Source organism: Sphaeramia orbicularis, chromosome 8 (genome assembly GCF_902148855.1).
Source record: "Sphaeramia orbicularis chromosome 8, fSphaOr1.1, whole genome shotgun sequence".
NCBI classification, from domain to species: Eukaryota; Metazoa; Chordata; class Actinopteri; order Kurtiformes; family Apogonidae; genus Sphaeramia; species Sphaeramia orbicularis.
The window spans coordinates 49,586,977-49,608,772 of record NC_043964.1 but is presented as its reverse complement, the minus strand read 5'-3'; the positions used below and the strand labels follow the sequence as shown (position 1 = coordinate 49,608,772).

Sequence of the window (21,796 nt, the reverse complement as noted above, 5' to 3'; positions counted from 1 at the left end):
CACCATACACATGTTAAAACATATGAAAACTCCCCAAGAAATCTCCCTCTGTGTATAAATGTGACCATCACAGCGTGCTGCAGAATAGGACAACAGAGCAGTAAGAAACCTAAATATGGTCAAGGATTCAGAGGTGCACTGCTCGCTCTACTTGTACTTTTTGAACCATCCAGAGGATTAGAGGAACAGGATCTGTGATTTACTGCATATTCAACATACATACATCATATCAAACATTACACTACGGCAAACATGTTATGTGCATAAACAGGCTGAGTGAATGATGATACAGTTTTGCAGTCATCATATTTGTGGAATTTCTGATTATGCCCGATGCATTTATGTCACTGCTAAAACTTGTGGATAGAGGAGCTGTAAGATTTTGAATCAGTTTTAGATGTGTGATGTCATAAGTGTTGTTTGTGCACAAGGTCAGTCTGTAAAATGATTCCTTTCTCACATGTGTACAGGTCACTCAACAGGTTTGTGGCACATGTCCACCCACACTCCGTTTGCTTGTCTCTGCTTGAATGCCATTTCCTAGCAACTCTACAGGTTATGACACAGTCCTCCACGATAAAGAGTCTTACTTTAGGTGGTAATAGTTCATAAAAAGCCTTTACTCCCAAGAACAAGATAAGAACAAGATAAGAACAAGAAGAGGAATATAAACTAAATTAGCAACAAACATTACACACCAGATACAATTATTGTTATTATTATTATTATCATTATTGTTATTACTGTTGTTGTTGTTGTTGTTATTATTATTATTATTTTCTGTAAATTGGCTTAGAGTCTGATTCTGACCAACTCTATATGTAAAGTGTCATGAGATAATTTTTGTTATGATTTGGCGCTAGATAATTAAAATTTGATTTGATTTGATCTATCTCTCCTTTATGTGAAGCACTTTGTAACATGTTGTTTTAAAAAGTTCTATATAAATAAAGCTTTACTTACTTACTTACTTACTTACTTACTTATTATACTGTATTACATTTTCTGAGTCTAAAAACTGATACCATTTCAATATCATGCAGTATGACACTACTACTGTAGTTTCTACAGTAGTTTTTATGTTTTGAAACACTGTTGTGAACATCTCAGGTGTTCAGCTGTGACCATGATAAAAAATAAATCACCCAGGGTTAAGCCCTGAGTTAGCTTCTGACCTCTTAATCCTGACGTCAGAGTGGCCTTCAGGTGAAAGGACAGGGGTCAGTAGACACATAGGGACCATCTCTGTTTGGACCACAGTCCACTGAACACACTGACCCTCAGTCTGTTCCTTTTGTTCAGGGAGCATGGTCATGAAATCACAGTGGTGTGAGAGGAAGTGAAGCCGTCAACGCCGCCTCCACATGACATATCTGTCACAGTGAAACTGGATCTTAGACCTGGGATTCTGCTTAGGGGCCCAAACCAAGGCTGATGTTTATCTCTTTATTCCACTCTCCTTGATTTTATATAATGCTCTACATGATTCATGTATTCGTGAGCAATTATCTTTTCTTTTTGACTATTGCCTATAGCCACTTTGTTCATACTTGACATTGTACCACCACTATGTAAGAGACTAACTTAGACACTTTTATAGTTCCAAGTGATGTATCTGTCAAAGGTCTTGAAGTGGAAACTTCCCTGAAGCTTCAAAACTAGAATTAGACATCATTAGTCACTTCTCACCATTTCTAAAATCTCAGTATGTTGTCAAGGCCCATTCCGATCACACTGCCAATAAATCCTGTACGTACTTACGTACTTGGAAGTTGCACAACCGTGGCCTGTGTCCAGCAACTGAAAAGCCCATTAGAAACCTAATAAAAGGTATGTGTGTGTGTGTGTGTGTGTGTAGGTGTGTGTGTGTGTGCATGCATACGTACGTGTGTGTGTGTGTGTGTGTGTGTGTGTATGTGTGTGTGTGTGTGTGTTTGCCTGCCTGACACCCTGGGGTGATCTTCAAAGTCTCCAGACTCCTTTGACAAAAAGTTTTTCATTTCAGCTTGGACAGTTAACAGTAGTTGCTTGTCTCTTCTCTATATTTGTTGTTTTAACACGGATGCAAAAATAATAAAGAAAATAACTAATTAAGAAATTAACTGATTGAAATGGTGGAAAACCAGAAACCCCTACATTTTGTGTTTTTAAGAGGGAGTAGATTTAACAATGGTTATCATGGAATGTTCGACCAGTTGTACGAAAAAATATCAAGTGCTCTTGCTTTAATGCACATAATGAAAAAAAAAATCACATGACATTTATCATGAGACAATTTGAAACTTGCAACTAATTGCAAAAGACTGTGTTCTGCTTCCTAAAACCTGACTTTTACACCAACTCTGAATCATTTCCATATCAACTACTCTTTGATTTTTCCATCAGCTCCTCAGAGTATGATCTATAACATTTCACTACAGGATTTTTACTGTGTGAAAACTGACGCTCTCTTTATTTTTGAATATGTGAATTTCTGCTGAGAATTGAACACACCATCACCCTTGTTTTAATTTCACTAAAGCATCTCCTGATGTGGAACTTCCATTGAAAGCACTTCTATCACCCAGACACAGACTATAACACTATAATACACTGCTCACCCAAAAAAAGGCATGCAATATTGAACTGCACTACCTTTGGTTTTGATAACAGAAGACATTTACCGGATTTAATTAAGCAAATAGTTCAGATCCTTCCATGGGTTAGTACTGCAGTGGTTAATAATGTTTCAGCTGTAACAGGTTTTTGAACTCTAACTGATGCAGTAAGTGTCCTCTCATTTCTTAAACTTCATACAGATTGGACAATGCAGTGTCTGATCAGGATCATCAGGTTTGTGACAGAATGGTTCAGGGAGAATGACATAATTTCCACACATGGATTAGACTCCATAAAGTCCAGAGTATAATATGGGTTGTGATGAAGACTCATTGCAGCGGTCCAATTCTCTATCATCAATAATCAAAAATTAATGCAACTACGGACAGAAAAAATATTATGAACCTTATTGCGACACTACATAAGCATGATGGGACAAAAAAGATGTCACAGTGAATGTCTCCTGTAATTCAAACCAAAGGTAGTGCAGTCAAATATTGAATGTGCAACTTTTTTTAGTGGCTGGGCAGTATACATTAATGTACTATATATCACATTATCCTGAAAGCAGGCACAAAAGTTGATTTAGCAGATCCTCCGTGTGTTTGTATTCATCTGTTTTCTGCCAGAGGTGTTGGAGTTTGTCCCAGTTACACCAAAACTACACCCTCAATATGATGTCAGTTCAATGTAACACTGTCATATACAGATAAAATACAAGTGATTTAGATTGACCAACCTGAACCAGGACCCCTGTCGGCTAGTATTGAACCCAGGACCTCTTGGCTGTGAGGTGACAGTGCTAACCACTGCACCACCATGCAGGTGGTTTTCATACAATGATAATTTTAACTCTTTCTTTAGTGTTTTAACCCATAAAGACCCAAACATCCTCCAGTGACCCAAAGCATCTACTGATCTAAACTGTTGATCCCTTAATCCTATCAATATATGTAAACAGTTGGGGTAAAATGCAGTTTGTCATCTCTTCATGGTCATCAGATATGACCCATTTGGACGTTCAGAGGCTCCATAGTGAGCGTGGAAACACCATCATTTTCTACAACATTGATTCACCAGTAAAATCCATGGAGTTGGATCAGTGATAGTGGATGGACACACTTGGTTTATGTCCAGTTAATGTTATATTTTACTGAAAAAGTCACCTTTTCTTCAGTTTTTCTCTATTTTGATACAATAACCTTTGACTTTACTTTAAGCTTGTATGAACATCTTCATAATCAGTCAATTAAGCATAGGAAAACAGATGATTTTCAATGGGAAAAAATGCTAAATTCAGAGGATAATATTATAATAAATGGTGATAAATCACTTAAAAAAAGGTTAGAGAAAAAAAAAAATCCTTTGGGAACTGCCACAAAAGTCACACTGGGTCCTTATGGGTTAAAGTAGAAATATCACAAATTACACATTGAACGTAATGATTCTTTGGTATGTCTACATCTTCCCACTTCAGTAATACACAAGTAGTTCTTGCTTTTCCACATAAAGGTGAACCAGTGAAACCAGTTGCTTTACAGTAGGGATAGCTGGCGGACTTGTCTAGACAGGTATGTGCTACTTTATTGGTGGTTAGTGAAGACCCTAATGATCAGGTTCCATATGTTTACAGTCATACTCCCACTCAGAACAGATTCCACTGTGCTTACTCAACAATGGGACTGAAATTACAGTCTAAACCTGATACTAAGCTCTCTTCACACAGTTACATGTGGACACCTACGTGAGCTCCAAATTTACACTAATTCAGTGAAGATAAAATACAGGAGGCGTCTCACCCACACAGTAGATACTGTACATATTATACTCATGATTATATACTTCCATTTTCACTTCCACAGTCAATTCATCTTAAATGTAATGACCGTCAAACCTGCTTATTGAGTTGTGTGGATGTGTGTAAAAATGGCATTGTTGTTTAATGCTGTGTATGCTTTAATGTGTTTGATCACAAAGCTTGAGGTTGTCTCTTAATTTTCTATTTCATTGATGATTTAGGCCAACACTAACAACTGGAAATATTTTTAGAACATTTTTGGTGCCAGGCACAACAAACCCTGCCCCTTGTACGTATTGTAGATTATTTTGGCATCGATCCAGCTGATGTCATCATGTCTATGTGTGTGCTGATGTCAGCATATCAATTGCCTGAATATATGTGCCAAGTCTGAAGTAAATTGAAACAAAATTGATGTTTTTATAGACATTTGAAATTTCACCCATTGTAAGTAAATCGTAGGAAAAAAAAAAGATTTGAAAAATTAATTACAAAATTTTACTTTGACCTACTTTTCCCAAAAGGTAACCACATCTATTCTGGGTCACTGGCAATCTATAAAGCCAGTTTGGTATGAATCCAACCAACAGTTTTGCTGCTACAGACATTTGAAATTTTGCTCATTATAAGTAAATGGGGAAAAAAAAAGATTTTAAAAATTCATAAAAAAAATTTTAACTTTGACCTACTTTTCCCAAAATGTAATGACATCTATTCTGCATCACTGGCAGTCTATAAATACAATTTGGCATGAATTCAACCAACAGTTTTGCTGCTAGATTGTTAACAAAAAAACAAACTGAACCAAAAACAATACCCCTTGCCTCCCCTTCAGGGGACAGGGTAATAGTGCATGTTAACCAATGTTGTTGTTAATAACATACCAGGCTGCAAAAATTAAAAAAAAAATATATATTTAATCTTGAAGCTGAAAACAACAAAAATGTAATTGGACTTAGTTCATGTGAAATATGGAATTGATACAAAACCATTGATACACACCAGATATTTAATATGCCTCTGTATGCTTCAGTTTCACCCTTCTTGATGTCATTAAACCTGTGGACAAGGGATAAAATGTCCTCAGAGCTGTGATGTTTCAAAGGCATTTGTCTGACTGTCAAAGCCCTAACCCCTGTCCCTCTGTCCTCTATCTAGTGATTGAGGAGAAGGGGGTGAAGATGAAACTGACAGTGATTGACACCCCAGGATTTGGAGATCAGATCAACAATGACAACTGGTGAGTAGTCTCAGCATAATGGAGACGGAGAAGAGCTGTTGCATCACAAAATATTTATATTTTTGTTCTTATTCCAAGGAAGATATGATTTCTAACAATATTTGCACATGTGTAATGATATGATTGGTGTCCCACCAATTTTTTATATGCAGCTACACATACTCCCTCTGTTATTCTCTCAGCCATCAGCTTGAAACAATCAGTGTAAATATATATACAAATAAGGGGGGGAAACCAGGATATTGAACTAGCCACCTCTCCACCCTTCTAGGCCTGTAAAGTCTTTTGGGCCATGCAGGAATCAAACCCACGACTTTGGCATTTTTAACACCACGCTCTAACCAACTGAGCTAACCGGCCATATATGAAGTGTCTACAAAAGTGATGACATAAACAAACTATCCTTTCAGAAAAAAATGCAGCTAACCCTATGAACAACCTGATATTTCTAAAGAAAAATAAATGCAATTTTAACAATATCATGCCTGTTACTAAATGTTTTGTGTATTTGTACGTTCAGTGTGCTCTGTATGTTAACATACACATGTAAATAATAAGCTGAGACACGATATTGTTCTTAAGAATATTTCGTATTGTTCATGGTTGTTCAGGTTATTCACATTTCATGTTCATAATGTAATTTTACTTTTTTGCACAACAACAAAGATAAATATTTGGAGTTGTTATTATGTACACTTTATGATGCTATTATTTTACTGGTCCAGCCACTTGAGATCAAATTGGGCTGAATGTGACCCCTGAACTAAAATGACTCTGACACCCCTGCTTTCTCTCTTCCATGGGACTCTAGAGCAATATATGAGTTCTGTCTGCCTCATGTTGTGTCCCTGCAGCTGGGAGCCCATAGTGAAGTACGTCAATGAGCAGTACGAGAAATACCTGAGAGAGGAGCTGCACATCAACCGCAAGAGGAGAATACCTGACACCAGAGTCCACTGCTGCATCTACTTCATTCCTGCCACAGGTCACAGGTCAGTTCCAAACACCAACCTCCTGTCTGTTAGATGAAGCCCACAGAACCAGCACTTCCTTAAATGTCCACTTGAGGCCCCAAAGGTGGGTCAGTCCTCATAGACCCTCATGTTAAAGCAGCGTATGACTTTCATCACACATCTGGTCAAAAAAAATTATTATGTGTAAAGTAAAGTTTATTTATAAAGTGCTTTTCACAGATAAAAATCACAAAGTGCTGTACATAAAGTGGGTGCAATAAAACAACATAAGAATAATTTCATAAAATAGATAAAAAGGATAAATCCATCAACCAAAAGCTTTTCTAAAAAACAGTGTCTTGAGCTGCTTGCACAATACATCAGTACAAGTACTGATTTATCTGAGAAATGCAGTAAGATCCAATGAAATACCCGATTTAGGTGTAAACTCACATAATTTTCATGGTTTGAAATCACGCCGTCTTCATTGTTTGTTTATGAGCCAAAAAAAGCCGTGTAGAGATGTGACGTCATCTTTAAAAACAAGGGCGAGATTTGGAGGAAGACCAAAACAAACATGGCGACAACAACCAATGGAAGCATGTTCGCTAATGAGTCACAAGAAATCACTGTGAATCAACTGTCATGTTATAATACTTATAATTTTATAATATAATCTTTGTTGCTGCTGTGTGGAATTTCCATTCCCACAATGCACTTAGTGACAAAATTTCCAAAAAAGGCCTGAGTGATGTTTTGGTTTGTTATGTAAACGAGCGGACTGTGTTTATGATGCAGTCATCTTCAAAGTTGTTCACCCTGAGGGAAGTGATTCAGGTGCGTAACCACGGAAAGACTAATGGATTAGTGTCGGGTTTTACAAATTTGAAAAAAAATTTATGATGAAAGTCATACGCTGCTTTAAAGTCACCAGTGGAAACAAGCATGTTCCTTTTGTCATAGGCTATAATCTAAGATAGACGCCATGATAACTCAGTATTCGTCAATATTCATTCATCAGTGCAGTGTTTGTCACCAGTAAGTTAGCATTATCACAGTGAGTTTCCTCTTCTATCCAAATATGGTCACTTATGTTTCATGAAACATGAGGCTTCAAAACAGCCAAAAGCCACACACCCCAGTAGGTGATGTCACACAGGATTTGTCCACTTCAGTCTTCATTCAGTGCTTCGGGCTCAGTCCCTGCTGCTTAGACATATGACTGCTCCTGTCTGATGAGTTTTTCCTCCTAAAAAGTGGTGTTGCTTGGTATAATCTGAGGGTCATATTTCATTCACAACCCACCTTTTATTTGAATATTTTCTCACCCTTTACTGTATTATTACCTTATTTTATTTTACCTTGTGTACAGTACATCTGACTGTTTAAATATTTGGTTTGAATACATTTACTACTTTGCTCGGGTTTTTAACATCTGCTGAATAGAAAGTGAGACAACATTTGAATGTGCAATACAATGTAGTAGTAGTATTAATAGTCATGGACCTTTGTTCTGGTTTTAATAATTATACTAACACCAGTTGATCTATACTAGTCAACATTTGCTAGGGATCAGTTTTATATTTGCACAGTAATTGATGTTATATAATATTTTGGGTGACTTCATATATTATGTGTGTACTTTGGCTAGTCATGTAAAGAAAAATGGACCAAAAGGTAAAAAAAACATACATTTTTATTGCACTTTCTCTTCCAATTTTGTTTTCACTGAAACCACTCAGAATGTTCTGAAACACGTACGGTATGATGTCAATAATGTGTGTGGCCACCATCTGCATCCGCAGGCTGTACTCCACTGGGAAAGTACATTTTCAAGTTTCCAGAATTACACCCCCGAATATAGCAAAGTTATAGTCCTGATCCCATAGCAAATGTTGACTAGTGTACTTTTGACAGTTCTAGTTCAGTTATCTGTGCATCAGTTGCATCCATGTGTCTCCCCCTACTTCCCCCCTTCTCCCCCTCTCCCCCAGTCTCTCTCTATCTCTCTCTCTTTTTCTCCTCCTTTACCCTCTCTCTTTAACCCCAACTGGTCCTGTCAGAAGCCCATCCTCCAGGAGTCTGGGTCTGCTCCAGGTTTCTGCTGTTAAAAGGAGGTTTTTCTTTCCACTGTCACCAGTCACCAGTGTTTACTCCTGGAGGATTCTGTTGGGTTTCTGTAAATTGGCTTGAGAGTCTGGTTTCAACCGGCTTGATATGCAAAGTGTCATGAGATAACTTTTGTTATGATTTAGCGCTAAATAAATACAATTTTATTGAATTTGATTGATTTTCACATGATGGGAAGGCCATTATATAGTTGCAGTAAGTCAGCAGAAACTACTGCTCAGATTCATTTCAAATGTTATTTGTTGCTTCCCTTGGACAAAGTCTTTTACATCTGTTCAGAGTTTTGGGATATTAAGAGTTTAGAATTTTGTTGGGTTATTTTTTACGAATTTTTGAAATATTACAAATGTCCCTTTACTTATAATAGTCCTTATTTTGATGGTTTATAACATGGAAATGGTTACAGATATATGGATTTTCATTTGGGTTCATGACCTTTGACCTCAAGTGATCTTGAAGGGTCACACTCGAGGTCACCAATGTATAGATTTCAACAATTTTCTCTGAAACTCCTGGTCAGATTCATGTAGGAAAAAAAAATAATATAGCTTCCTTGGGACAATGTCTACAAATTTTGTTCATAGTTTTGAAAAGATTACATTTTTGAATTTTTTTGACGAATTTCTGAAATATTAAAAATGTTACAAATAATGGGCCATATTTTGGTGTCCTTATTTTGTCCTTACCCTCAGCATGAGACAGAGACCTTGACTAAAACTGACATCTAATATGTAATTACACCACAAAATGTTTTAATGTTTTATTTGTTGCATTACCAATGCAGAAAAAACCTAAAATGGGTCCAATACTTTTATATCTGTTGCACTGGTGTGGTGGTCCATTTGTTATATTTAATGTCTGTATAATGTTTCTATATTTGTAAAAACTGACCGGAGATGTGACTTTGTGTCCAGGTTACGCCCTATTGATGTTGAGTTCATGAAGAGGTTGGGGAAGATTGTAAGCATCGTGCCTGTCATTGCCAAAGCTGACACTCTCACCATTGAAGAAAGACAGGAGTTCAAGGAGAGGGTGAGAGAACACACACAAGAAAAGCTTTTTAGATGTTTTTATTAGGCAGTATGAACACAAACACATCACATACACACTTTGTATGTGGTGGCTTCCATATTTTCTATTTTCATGCACTGTGTCAAAGAAGCTGTTTTCCAAAGTTAACATCAAGGATCCTACTTTCCCAGTAACTTCCTCTTTAGTCCAGGCAAAAATCCTTCCATCTAATGCAGGGGTCACCACTCCTGGTCCTCGAGGGCTGGTATCCTGCATGTTTTAGATGTTTCCCTCTTCCAACACATGTGACGGTCATTATCAGGCTTCTGCAGAGCTTGATGATAATAATAATAATAATAATAATAATAATGGATTGGATTTATATAGCGCCTTTCTAGACACCCAAAGCACTTTACATTATTGACCCATTATTCATTCGCTCTCACATTCTCCCTCTGGTGGTGGTAAACTACATCTGTAGCCACAGCTGCCCTGGGGCAGACTGACAGAAGCTATAGGTAGCATTTGGCTTAGCATTTGAATCAGGTGTGTTGGAAGAGGGATACATCTAAAACATGCAGGATTCCAGCCCTCGAGGACTAGGATTGGTGACCCCTGATCTAATGAGTACATTCATGACTAGACCAGTACATGTTGCACCATTACAAAGATCCATTCCCTAATTCTGTGGTTCAATTACACATTTATTTGACACAATTTTTAAATGTGAGCCAACAGCACACATTGACACCTATTCAGCCAACACCCCACCTACTAAAACTATTGCATGTTTACAGTGACAGCAGGATTTGATTTCCTGTTAACGAAAAGGTAGATTTGGACAATAATAAACTTGAATCAACATTTAGCTGTTCTGCTGCAACATATTTTATGTTTTCTTTTCTCAACATTTTCATCTATCTTTATCATTGTTTTCCTCTTAGGATGTTCCAAGTTCTTTGTATTCTTATCATGCTTATTCTTTACTGACGATTCATATTTGGCAGTTTTGGTGAGCTCTTTTTTATTAAGCATAATTTTTACAAGACTCATGCAAGGTACAGGGTTCCTGCAGGGTCTTAAAAAGTCTTAAAGGTATTGAATTTAGAAATCTGCATTTCATACCTTAAAAAAGTTTTTAAAAGGTATTAAATTTGATATGGTAGGTCTTAAGTTATGTTGCCATTAACTTGCTGGCTGTATTGTGTTTAAATGTGTCTGGGAAATGTGTAAGCTGCAAAGAAAGTAACGTTAGTCGACTCAGTTCCATCAGTTATCGCTAACTTTGCAGTCCCAGGTGAGAAATGATCACAGAACATTCAGTCCAACACAAGTGCAGCCGTTAGTCACACGTACGTTGCCCGAGAAAGCTGACTTTGGGAACTTTAAGAGACGGCTCACAAGTATGGGGAAGTGCAAATTGAATAATTCCGGGTTTCAGAAAAGTGGAGGGGAACAGCTGTGAAATGGCTATGACATTCTGTTCTAAGTAGTCTTAAAAAGCTCTTTAAAAGTCTTAAATTGAACTTGTAGAAACCTGTAGGAACCCTTAAGGTATTATAAGTGCCTAAACATCACAGAGGATCCACAGAAGCATCCTTGAAAATTCTGCAAAGGAAGGCCTCAGTCCTCTGTCGAGTCATAGGTATTTGAACAATCCTCCAGTTAAATCTAATGATGCAGCGTTACATTAACAAAGCATTCAAGGATCCTTACTTGACTTTGAGAAAAACCCTCAGCCCAACACTTAACCTTGCATTTGATCTGTACTTGACCTGTGACCTTTTTGACAGATAAGGCAAGACTTGGCAGCCAATGGGATTCATGTTTACCCACAGAGAGAGTATGATGAAGATCCAGAGGAGCGTATCCTCAACAACAGGATCAGGGTAAGTCTTCACTGCTGGCATGTGACGGGTCCCCCTCACTGAGCCTGTTTACATGCACACCAATACTCTGATCAATATCTGGAGTTATCAGATTATTCCAGTGATCATGTAAGAAAGATAATCTGATATCAACAGTAATCTGATTATGAGAATTCAGATTAACACCTGGATTTCTCCCCAATTCTCCGATGTCTTCCTGCATGCATACAGGTTAATCCAGTGTTTTTCAAACTAGGGGTCACAACCCCACATGGGGTCACCTGGAATTCAAATGAGGTCACCTGAAATTTCTAGTACAGTCTACTCTCGTTAAACCGCCCGCCGTTATACCGCCATTTTCGCTCACCGCCGACCAAAACCATTGCTCAAAAATCCCCAATGCATTATTCCATTAGCTACCGTCATTTCCGCCTATCGCCATCCGCCAGCTCAGTTCCATGCACAAACAACACTTATACCATTGATTTCCCGACCGTTATACCGCCAGCATGATTGCCATCGAGTACACATAAATTTTAACAATGCACTGAAACAAACGCACCAGACGCTGATCGCGACAAGCTATGAGTAGGTCTACGGAACGGCCACCGTTCATTTATCGCAGAACACTCCGTAGGTCAGGATGTCGGGAAGAGGACGTGGGATTAAGCCAAAGCCTCAAGATGATGGGGTGTCATTTCCCGACACGGTATAATAATGCTTAAAATGTTTCCCCACTTTAAATGATCCCTTACAACATAACAGAATCAAGATTTATTTAGAAACGCAATTAGAACGGGTTAACAGAGGCAGCATAGACATCATATAGTAAAGACATGCACATTATGGACGCAACCCGTTGTAACGCCATTTTCACTATACCGCCAATTTGGCCGTGAACAGAAGTTGGCGGTATAATGAGAGTAGACTGTAGTTATAAAAAAAAAAAAAATGCCAATAAAAACATTTTTTTTAATGATTCAATATATATTTCATAAAAAATAAAACACCACACACTTTTCCTAATAAAAATCAAGTTCAAATAAAATGCCAGATATAATATCTGAGAGGGCATATCTTGATTGGTTGATTGACCCGATCATGTGACCGCGTGCTTTACTACGCTTCAATCTGTCCGGACACATTCGCAGTCAGAGAACTGGACCGCACAGAGAATGGAAAGATTTCTTTGCCCACCTGGCTAAGACATCTAAGACATCAAAGTTTCCTTCAGTATGGATTTACCAGCATCGTTGACAGCAATGAGGAAAAGCCAAATATCCTAACATATCCTGACCAAGGAAAATAAAATTCTCACTTTGTGCAGTAATTTCAACCTGGCTTTTCTGCTTCCGTCCATAATTATACACATCATATAGACTAAATGTCATCTAAAATTAATGTTTATTTGCAACATAGTATAGCAAACTATTACATAATCAAAAACAAATTAATTTTAGCAAAAAAAAAAAAAAAAAGGTCTCAGTTTTGAATGTCTGGGGTTGCCAGAAATTTGTGAAGTTAAAATGGGGTCACGAACCAAAAAAGGTTGGGAACCACTGGGTTAATCTGATTTATTTTGCCCTTTTACGCTGTGTGTAAGTGTAAACACAATTAAAATGGTAGAGAACAGAAGTTACGTAGTCAAAAATGAGCAGAAGACAACAGGAAGTTTAAGTCAACCATAACTATGTTCGTATGTCCTCCGAAAGAAATCCGATAATGGACTGGAGCATTTCAACCATGGTTTTTGGATTATCACATTTCTTAAGTGCATGTAAATGTCGTAGATCTGATTATTGCAATTATCCGATTACTCCCACATATCTGACTTTTGTGGTCATATAAACAGGCTCAATATAAACACTGTAATTTTGGCTCCATTCACCTTTTCTTCTGACTACAGTGAAATGAGCATCTGCAGTGTTTACACAGTGAGCTTCTCAAAAAGTGTCTATCAGGTACTAATAAGAGAATTATTCCTTATTCTTGTATTGTTTGTCCAGGAAAACATTCCCTTTGCTGTGGTTGGAACTGACAAGGAGCACCAGGTGAATGGAAACAAGGTGTTGGGTCGTAAAACCAAGTGGGGTATTATTGAAGGTAAGGTTCAGTTCAAGAGTTAACTGTAGAAGATAGAGTCAATGAGTAGGTACAGGTGAAAACATTAAAGAAAACAATACAACAAACAATTAAGTAAAAGAGGAAACAGAAAACACTAAACAGGTCATATTGTTCATTTCACTGCTGTCTTCATTTGATGTAGAATCAATTGGAATGTAAATCTTTTTTTTTTCCACAGTTGAAAATGTGGCGCACTGTGAGTTTGCCAATCTTCGAGATCTGCTCATCAGGTCAGTATATTAAGAGGTTAAGAGGTTCTTTTTGTTTTTAGTTCACTGGCTGATAGGCCATGAGGTTTTGTGAAGGCATTGTCCATCATTGTCTTTGTCATCATCTTCGTCGCAGTCGTCATCGACTTTGAACTCCGTTAGCAATTTCTTCAAACATCTTCTCTGAGGAAATTACTGGTCGGATCCAAATTCAAAATTTATATGTAGCTTCAACAAATGTTTGTTCACATTTTTGGGATTTGATTTTTTAATTTTTTACTATTTTTAAATAGTGAAAATGTGCCTTTACTCATAATGTTCCATATTTTGGTGGCTTATAACATGGAAGTGGTTAGAGATATCAATATAGTTACTATTGATCACTGATAGAAAGTGGACTTTGATTGAATAAGTTGAGTTCTCCTCCAGTAAAAGCATCACACACTTCTAATGGCAGATTGATGTTAGAGGCCACAGGACTGTAACATAGAGACAGAACCTGACAACCTCGCAAATTCAACTTGGTATTGATTCTGGATAGAACATGCCGGTGAGACACATGGCCACTGGTCCTATGCTTTTTATTGGCAGATGTTACATGTAATGTTTTACATACTGGCCTGTTTTTTTTTAAATCTCATTTACCAGGCCTGGAAAGTTATGAAGTTTTTGGAAAAGTCTTAAAATTACATTTTTAGGGAAATATTCAGCTTATTCCTACCTATCTTTGGGTAAAATTAGCCACTTTGAGATCAAATAGGGGTCTCAGCTGTTAATTTAATTGTCAATTGACAAATCAACAATAAACATCAATATACAATATAATCAATAGGTAGAATATAAGATGACATAGAAGTAATTTACAAATATTAAAACTAATATTAAAACTAAGTCTAAACCTGAAGGAACAAAGTGTGAATTTACAGCCTAGGCTTATATTCAGTCAGGTGCATTTCAAGACAAACAGTGAAATAAATCATATTTCATTACTTTTGGAGCATTAAAATTAAATAGGCTGTAAATCCACATTTTAATGCTGACTTTAAAGCTTTCGTGTCATGCCCCCCCCCCCCGCCCTCCCTTCATCTCCTCTATGGATCTGTTGTGTTTCAATTTCACATCCATACAGAACCTCCGGTTTTGCTTCTTCTTTTTACCAAACTATGTGCTATCTCTAGTCCCTACAGGTTATTTATTTATTTATTTATTTATTTATTGCCCCACTCCTCCAAAGGGGAGGCAAGCGGTATTGTTTTTGGTTTGGTTTGTTTGTTTCTTTGTTAACGCTCTAGCAGCAGAACTATTGGTTGAATTCATACTAAATTGCGTTTATAGATTGCCAGTGACCCAGCATAGGTCTGATTACATTTTGGGAACAGTAGGTTGAAGTTCAAATTTTTTTAGGAATTTTTAAAATCTTTTTTTTTCCCCATTTTCTCTTAATGGGCAAGAACTGAAATATCTATAAAAACACCCATTTTGTTTCAATTTACATCAAATTTGGGACACATATAGAGGAAATTGATATGCTGACATCAGCACATGCATAGACATAATGACATCAGCTGGATCGATGCCAAAATAAACTACGATATGTAAAAGGGGCGGGGTTTGTTGTGCCTGACACCTCTTCTTTATTTATTTTAATTTCTGTCAAAGTTTTAGTTCATCTAGTTGGTGATGTTTAGCCCACTGCCAGCCCATAATGTAAGTGAGTAGCAAAGTCCAGGCATCAGGAATCCGTTCTTCGGCAGGTGAAGTACAAAGAACTACTTTGAAAAAGAAAATATCAGGGACTCGTCCAAAAATGGCCTCTGTGAGAAAGGACTATTGGGCAATCTGAGCTGATGAGGAATCTGTAGTTACTGTTATATCCAAAAAGGTGTCAAAGTAAATATCAGCTGACTCTGTGTTTGTGTTTTGTCTTTAGGTCTCACCTTCAAGACCTGAAAGATGTGACACACAACATCCACTATGAGACCTACCGCGTCCGACGGCTCAACGAGAGCAACCTGAACTTCAGTGAACTGGGACTTTCTGCCGTACCACTGGAGAATGGAACTGCTGACAAATGTGAATCAGATAGCCACCTCTGATCCCTCTGTCATTTTACTGCTTTCTGTACCTGTTTGAGGACTGACCATGCTCCTCGTCAAATCTCAATGAGACATAGGAGAAAGAAAAATCTATTTTATAGAAGGATGGTGACATTATACAGGGCAGGAGAAAGCATGGAGTGTAGCATGGCACAATGAAAGGAATTTAATATAATATTTTCTCCTACATTAACGGTATACTGTGTTGCCAAAAGTAAGAGGACAACTACGTGTGCATACTGTATGTCATGATGGGTCAAAACCACAGGCTTTGATGAGGTCGTGTTTGTCTGTTTCCCATTGGCAGAAACAAATCTGGCTTCATACTGCTTCATGTTGCTTTGGAACAAGAAAACAACTTGACTCTCCTGTTTGTAGAAGGAGATTTCAGGGCTTATAACGCATATAATATAACTCTATTATAATAACAGTCACACCTTGAGCTGGTTGAGGTTTTACATCAGGCATCCTCATACTTTTGGCAATGGAATGTGTCATTTTTTTATTTGATCCAATATATTGAAATGTGATCCTAAGGAGATGAGTAGGCAGAACATAGTCAGAAGAACAGAAGTGAAGAAGAAGTTCACAAACCTCCATGTTCCCAACATGCTGTGGAGAGGGACATGTTTCTTCATTCACTTTTCATGACAAAATGGCTGCCTTTTCCAGTTTAAATCTGTATTGTCAGTGTGTTAGTAAGAATATTTTGACGTGGGTCAGTGATGACATTACCGATGCTGCCTTCACGTGCTGTCGGGGGGATGAACCTTTCCAGTTGTGAATTAGGAATTATAAGCATGTCGTGTTCAAGTGCTTTTGTTGTCGTAGTGAAATGAAAAATGGCTGAAACACAATTTATCATGACCTGCTACTTGGCTAAACAGTTTTAGATGTGTTAATTCATCTGCTACGCATTTTGTTTTGTTTTTGCTAATTGTGTATACAATATATGTGCAAAATCATCAGCTAACAGCAGCAGAACGTTAACAAAAGCATTGTTTATCAGTTGACATGAATCCCCTATTGCTCTCTGCCATGTTGAAAAGTTCAAATTTTCATCTTGGCAGCTCAACTGTCAAAGCTTTTCCCAGTTCTCCTGTGGAAAATACGACGTGAGGGGGCGCTCATGTGGAATTTTTGACTTGGTAACTAGTATTTACCATAATTCCCATAGCACGTGAAGGCAGAATGGTTTCATTGCTTTTGGTGGATATGTTGTATCGTACCACTCACTTTGTAGAGTTTTTCCATCACCCTGCTTCTGCTTTCATTCAGTCATTCTCCATGCAGACTGGTATGGGTAGCTGAAGATGCTTTTGATATTTTAAAGGGCAGTTCAAGTTTGTGATTGTTGATGCTCTATGTCAGTTAGTGACAACACCCAGAGAACAGTTTAGAGTATTCAGCTGTAACAGTTATTGTGTCAGTAGCTGACAGCATAATGTTCTAGCACATTTTCTTGTGTAAATCCAGTGTGTTAGTCAGCTGTTCATGCTACCTGCACTGAAGTCCTCTTTTCACCCTGAATGCACCATCAGAGCTGAATTTCTACCATAGGACCTTTCACATGGAACTTGTAATGTTTGGTTATTGTTTTAACTCGTGGCTGTATATGAAAGAGGTTACAGACTCCAAAATGGAGCCTGCTGTCTTCAGCTGAAAAGAATGGGTGCATATGTGACAGATGTAAGTGTTCTGTCAGCAGTTTTGCGGTCCGTGGGGGAACACTGATGAAGTTGGTGACAGTTTTGAGTGACAGTGGCATGTTCTACTGTATACATTATTGTCACTTTATTTTACTTCCTGTTTCCATATTTCAGTTTGATCTGCTTGTGTTGTACATAATGGACACGTTTTGCCTGCTGTCATTAGTTTTAACACCTAACCACAGGTTCTTGTTCTACTCGTATATGAGTGACTGTGCATGTTGTATCATTGATTTACGCATTCTAAAAAACTATATATACGCAAAACTATTTGTAACCTTTGTAATCCAAGGAAAGCTGTCATCACATATTTCTGGTTAACATTAATGCTGCCGGAGCTTTAACATCTGTTCTTCAATTTAACATTGTATGTACAGTGTGAGATTTCATTATAGACTGAATGTGCCTTAGGATTGCTGTCATGCTTACTGAAAACAGAAACTGAATTGTATGCTTCATCATGGACATTTGGGATGCAGGGAAAAGTTTAACTGTGTGTGTGTCAGTTCAGTTGTTCTGACCCATCTGTAGATCAGTACTGGGCCATAGAACATCTTACTACTAAGCCATGGAGATACACAGTCCTATACCCAGTTTGGATCATTTTGCCATGTATTATCGTATCTAGGTTTATGTTGTTTTGTTGAATATGATGAATTTTTATAATTTTTAGCATAGAAAAAGCACAGGTACTAGTTGTATCATTAACAATGACTTTCATTCAAGTCTCCAAGTAAAGCTCCTGGGTAGTTTCAGTGTTATGTTGCATCTGTAATTCTTACTCGACTTAACTGACAGTCAGGATTAGTGTCTTGTGACCCAGACATGATATGGTTTTGTTTTGGATGCCTTTCCATCTGCTAACATGAAAAGTCTACGGCATGGTAAGCAGCAGGAAAATCCCTACCTATGGAACCACAAATTCATCAATAACAATAGCATGACACTGATTGAAGTAGAGCTGGGTTGCAAAGTGACTTGCAGAGTAAATGGCAAGGTTAGCCAGGCTAAGAGGCACAAGTGTAACCTTGGATGAAATTTGCTAACTGTTGACAGGGCTTGACTTTGTGGCCTGCCTGAACTAACACTATGCTGCATTTTTGACTTTGTGTGGGCTATTGGCAGCAGTTCACAATATATTCTATGGGGTGAGTATATACTGGAGCAGGTATCCATGAGTCACACTATGTCAAGTATGCACATTTCAGCGCTGAAAAAACCTCAGCAGTTAGCGCATACGCAAAGCCTGAGGGGAAAAGTTCTGTTGAAACCTGCACTGCTTGGAGTAGTGAGGCTGCTCATTTGCTAAAGCACAGGTGCCTAATGTTATTAGGCGTAGACAAGAACACAGCTGTGCTTTTCCCTCTGTGCCATTTCAAGATGTCAAAATGTACTTTCATACAATATGCTCTATCAGATATTATACACAATGACTTATGGAATGTTACAGCTACTGTAAATGTAAAGCTAGACCAGAATGTTTTAGCTTTCATTTCCTGGATGAATAAGAATTAAAGTATTTTAGAGAGACTTCTTTCAGTTATACATAATGTATATTTTTTCTCTCAAGTTTCCTGGACAACAACACCAAACCGTCCTGTCACTTTTACATTTCAATTACATAACGCATGTCAGACTGTTAATGTTAACCTGTTCTTCTCGTTCTGCTCTGAAGCTCAAGGTCCCCTTTTTATACCCAGCTTGTACTAATAGCTCCCATATGATTATTGCCTTTGTCTTTTATAGTAGTAATGATACACTGTTGATTTCCAATTAAATACTTGTCACTTTTACGTTTGAGTGTGAAGTTATTACCACATATGACCTTTCCCACAGCATCTATGGTAGAGGAAATGACTACAAATGTCCTGAGATCTGACTTTTATGTTCTACATAAAGCACTTGGTTCCATCGTATATTTCAGTAATAGTGTGGATGATGCACAGCTTGTCCAAAAAAAGGCCACATCTGGAATGAACTAAGCAAGTGGTTTTTTAGTGTTATGTGTCCAAAAAAATGCATCTGACAATCTTGATATACTGCATGACTTGGTTTTTCCATCAACTGATTTTTATTCTTCCCTGATGACACAGGCAAATAAGGTGGCAGTGCCAGGATTCATTAGTCTCAAATTATCAAAAAGTGGTTCAGGGAGCATGAAACATCATTTTCATCCATGGAATGACCATCATAGAGTCTAGACCTTAACCCATAAAGACCTAGTGTTACTTTTATATCAGTTCCCAAATGAATTTTTCTCCCTATTTCACCTTTCTTAAGTGATTTATCACCATTTTTTATAGTATTACCCTCTGTATTTTTCAATGGAAATCATGTACTTTTCCTGATATGTCATTTACTAATCATGTAATGTTCATGAAAATTCAGTGTGAATTCAAAGATTATTTTACAACAGAAAAAACTGAAGGAAAAAGGGAGTTCAGTTTCAGTAAACATATCAATAACTGAACATAAACCCAGTGTGTCCATCCACTGTCATCGATTCAACTCTATGGGTTTTACTGGTGAATCAGTGTTTTAGAAGATGACAGTGTTTCCACGGTAACTACGGAGCCTCTGACCTTCCAAATGGCTTATGTCTGATGAGCATGAAAGGACAACAAACTGCATTTTACATTAATTATTTAGACATATTGATAAAATTAGTGGATCAACAGTTAAACATTTTAGATCAGTAGATGATTTTGGTCACCGACAGCTGTTTGGGTCTTTATGGGTTAAACACTAAAAAAAAAAAAAAAAAAAAAAAAAAAAATTAAAATCAAAATAAATAAATAAAAAAATCAGTGAGATGTTCTGTTCTTCACAGTGTTCCAACCCTACCATCATCATTACCGCCATGGGGGCGGCCATGGCTCAGTTGGTAGAGTGGGTCGTCCAATAACCGAAGGGTTGGCGGTTCGAATCCCGCTCTGTCCTAGTCAGTCCGTTGTGTCCTTGGGCAAGACACTTCACCCTCCTTGCTTCCAGTGCCACCAGTGTATGAATGTTTGGTGGTGGTCAGAGGCGCAAAATGGCAGCCACGCTTCTGTCAGTCTGCCCCAGGGCAGCTGTGGCTACAGATGTAGTTTACCACCACCAGAGGGAGAATGTGAGAGCGAATGAATAATGGGTCAATAATGTAAAGCGCTTTGGGTGTCTAGAAAGGCGCTATATAAATCCAATCCATTATTATTATTATTATTACAAGACCATCCCTAAAACGTAATGCAACTATGGATGGCAAGAAAGGTTGTGACATTATGTAAGTTAATCAGAACGACGCCATCATGATTCAAAGATAATGCTGAGTCCTATGAAATATTACAGTTTGGGAATTTTTGGCTGTGCTATGTAGTGTAATCTTTAAGAGGTAATAATTGAATAATACCATGTAAGTCCATAGTAATTAATAGGTCATAGGTTGATAGCCAGCAAATGGCAAACCCTCAAATTTCCATTTGAGGCTGGCTCTAGAAGAGTTTCTGTTTATAGAAGAGAAGGTTCAATTTTAGACAAAACAAGAACTTGGTCAGTGTTAGAAAAAGTGTTGAGGTAAGGGTTATGAAAAAGGTTACACGTAGGACTAAAATAAATAATGGCAAAATACAAAAAGAAACAGCATGAAAATGGGACATGAACCCTTGTGTCCTGTGTCCCCCATCTTTGACTTTCTGCCTTAACCACCTCAATGACCTCAGTGTGGCCTTTATTAGGACCTCTATCAGGTGACCTGTACAAATAAAACAAAACATTTTATCACAGCAGACATTTTTTCTTGTAATGACAGGAAAAGCAGAGGTTTTTCTGATCGTATTGACGATGGCTGTGTTCCATTTTGTGGCCTGTAACTGGTGCACTCAAATAGGATGCAGCCTAATTGTTTCCATCACATCTGAGTATTTTCTGTCATAACATGTTAAACTGGCTGCTTTCAACAAAGACGTATTATTGAAAGCAAATGCCATCCGAGGAAATTACAAAAGACATGACAAGATAAAGGTTGGTGCTTTTATGATGAGACTACACAGATTTCTATCAGATTTATATTTCAGTCAGT

General features: G+C 37.7%; 1 protein-coding gene across 2 annotated transcripts in view; it reads left to right on the top strand.

Annotated features, from left to right (window-relative positions):
* The window catches only part of septin12 (septin 12), a 118,682-nt gene extending 99,153 nt beyond the window's left edge, over positions 1 to 19,529 (top strand). For both annotated transcript variants that reach the window (XM_030141521.1, XM_030141522.1), the window contains 7 exons: positions 5,555 to 5,636; positions 6,491 to 6,628; positions 9,634 to 9,751; positions 11,524 to 11,619; positions 13,605 to 13,701; positions 13,901 to 13,952; positions 15,862 to 19,529. In XM_030141521.1, coding sequence (XP_029997381.1) covers positions 5,555 to 5,636; positions 6,491 to 6,628; positions 9,634 to 9,751; positions 11,524 to 11,619; positions 13,605 to 13,701; positions 13,901 to 13,952; positions 15,862 to 16,027 — 749 coding nt within the window. In that variant the 3' untranslated portion in view covers positions 16,028 to 19,529. The remainder of the gene's footprint in view (positions 1 to 5,554; positions 5,637 to 6,490; positions 6,629 to 9,633; positions 9,752 to 11,523; positions 11,620 to 13,604; positions 13,702 to 13,900; positions 13,953 to 15,861) is intronic.
* Positions 19,530 to 21,796: the final 2,267 nt, after the last annotated feature.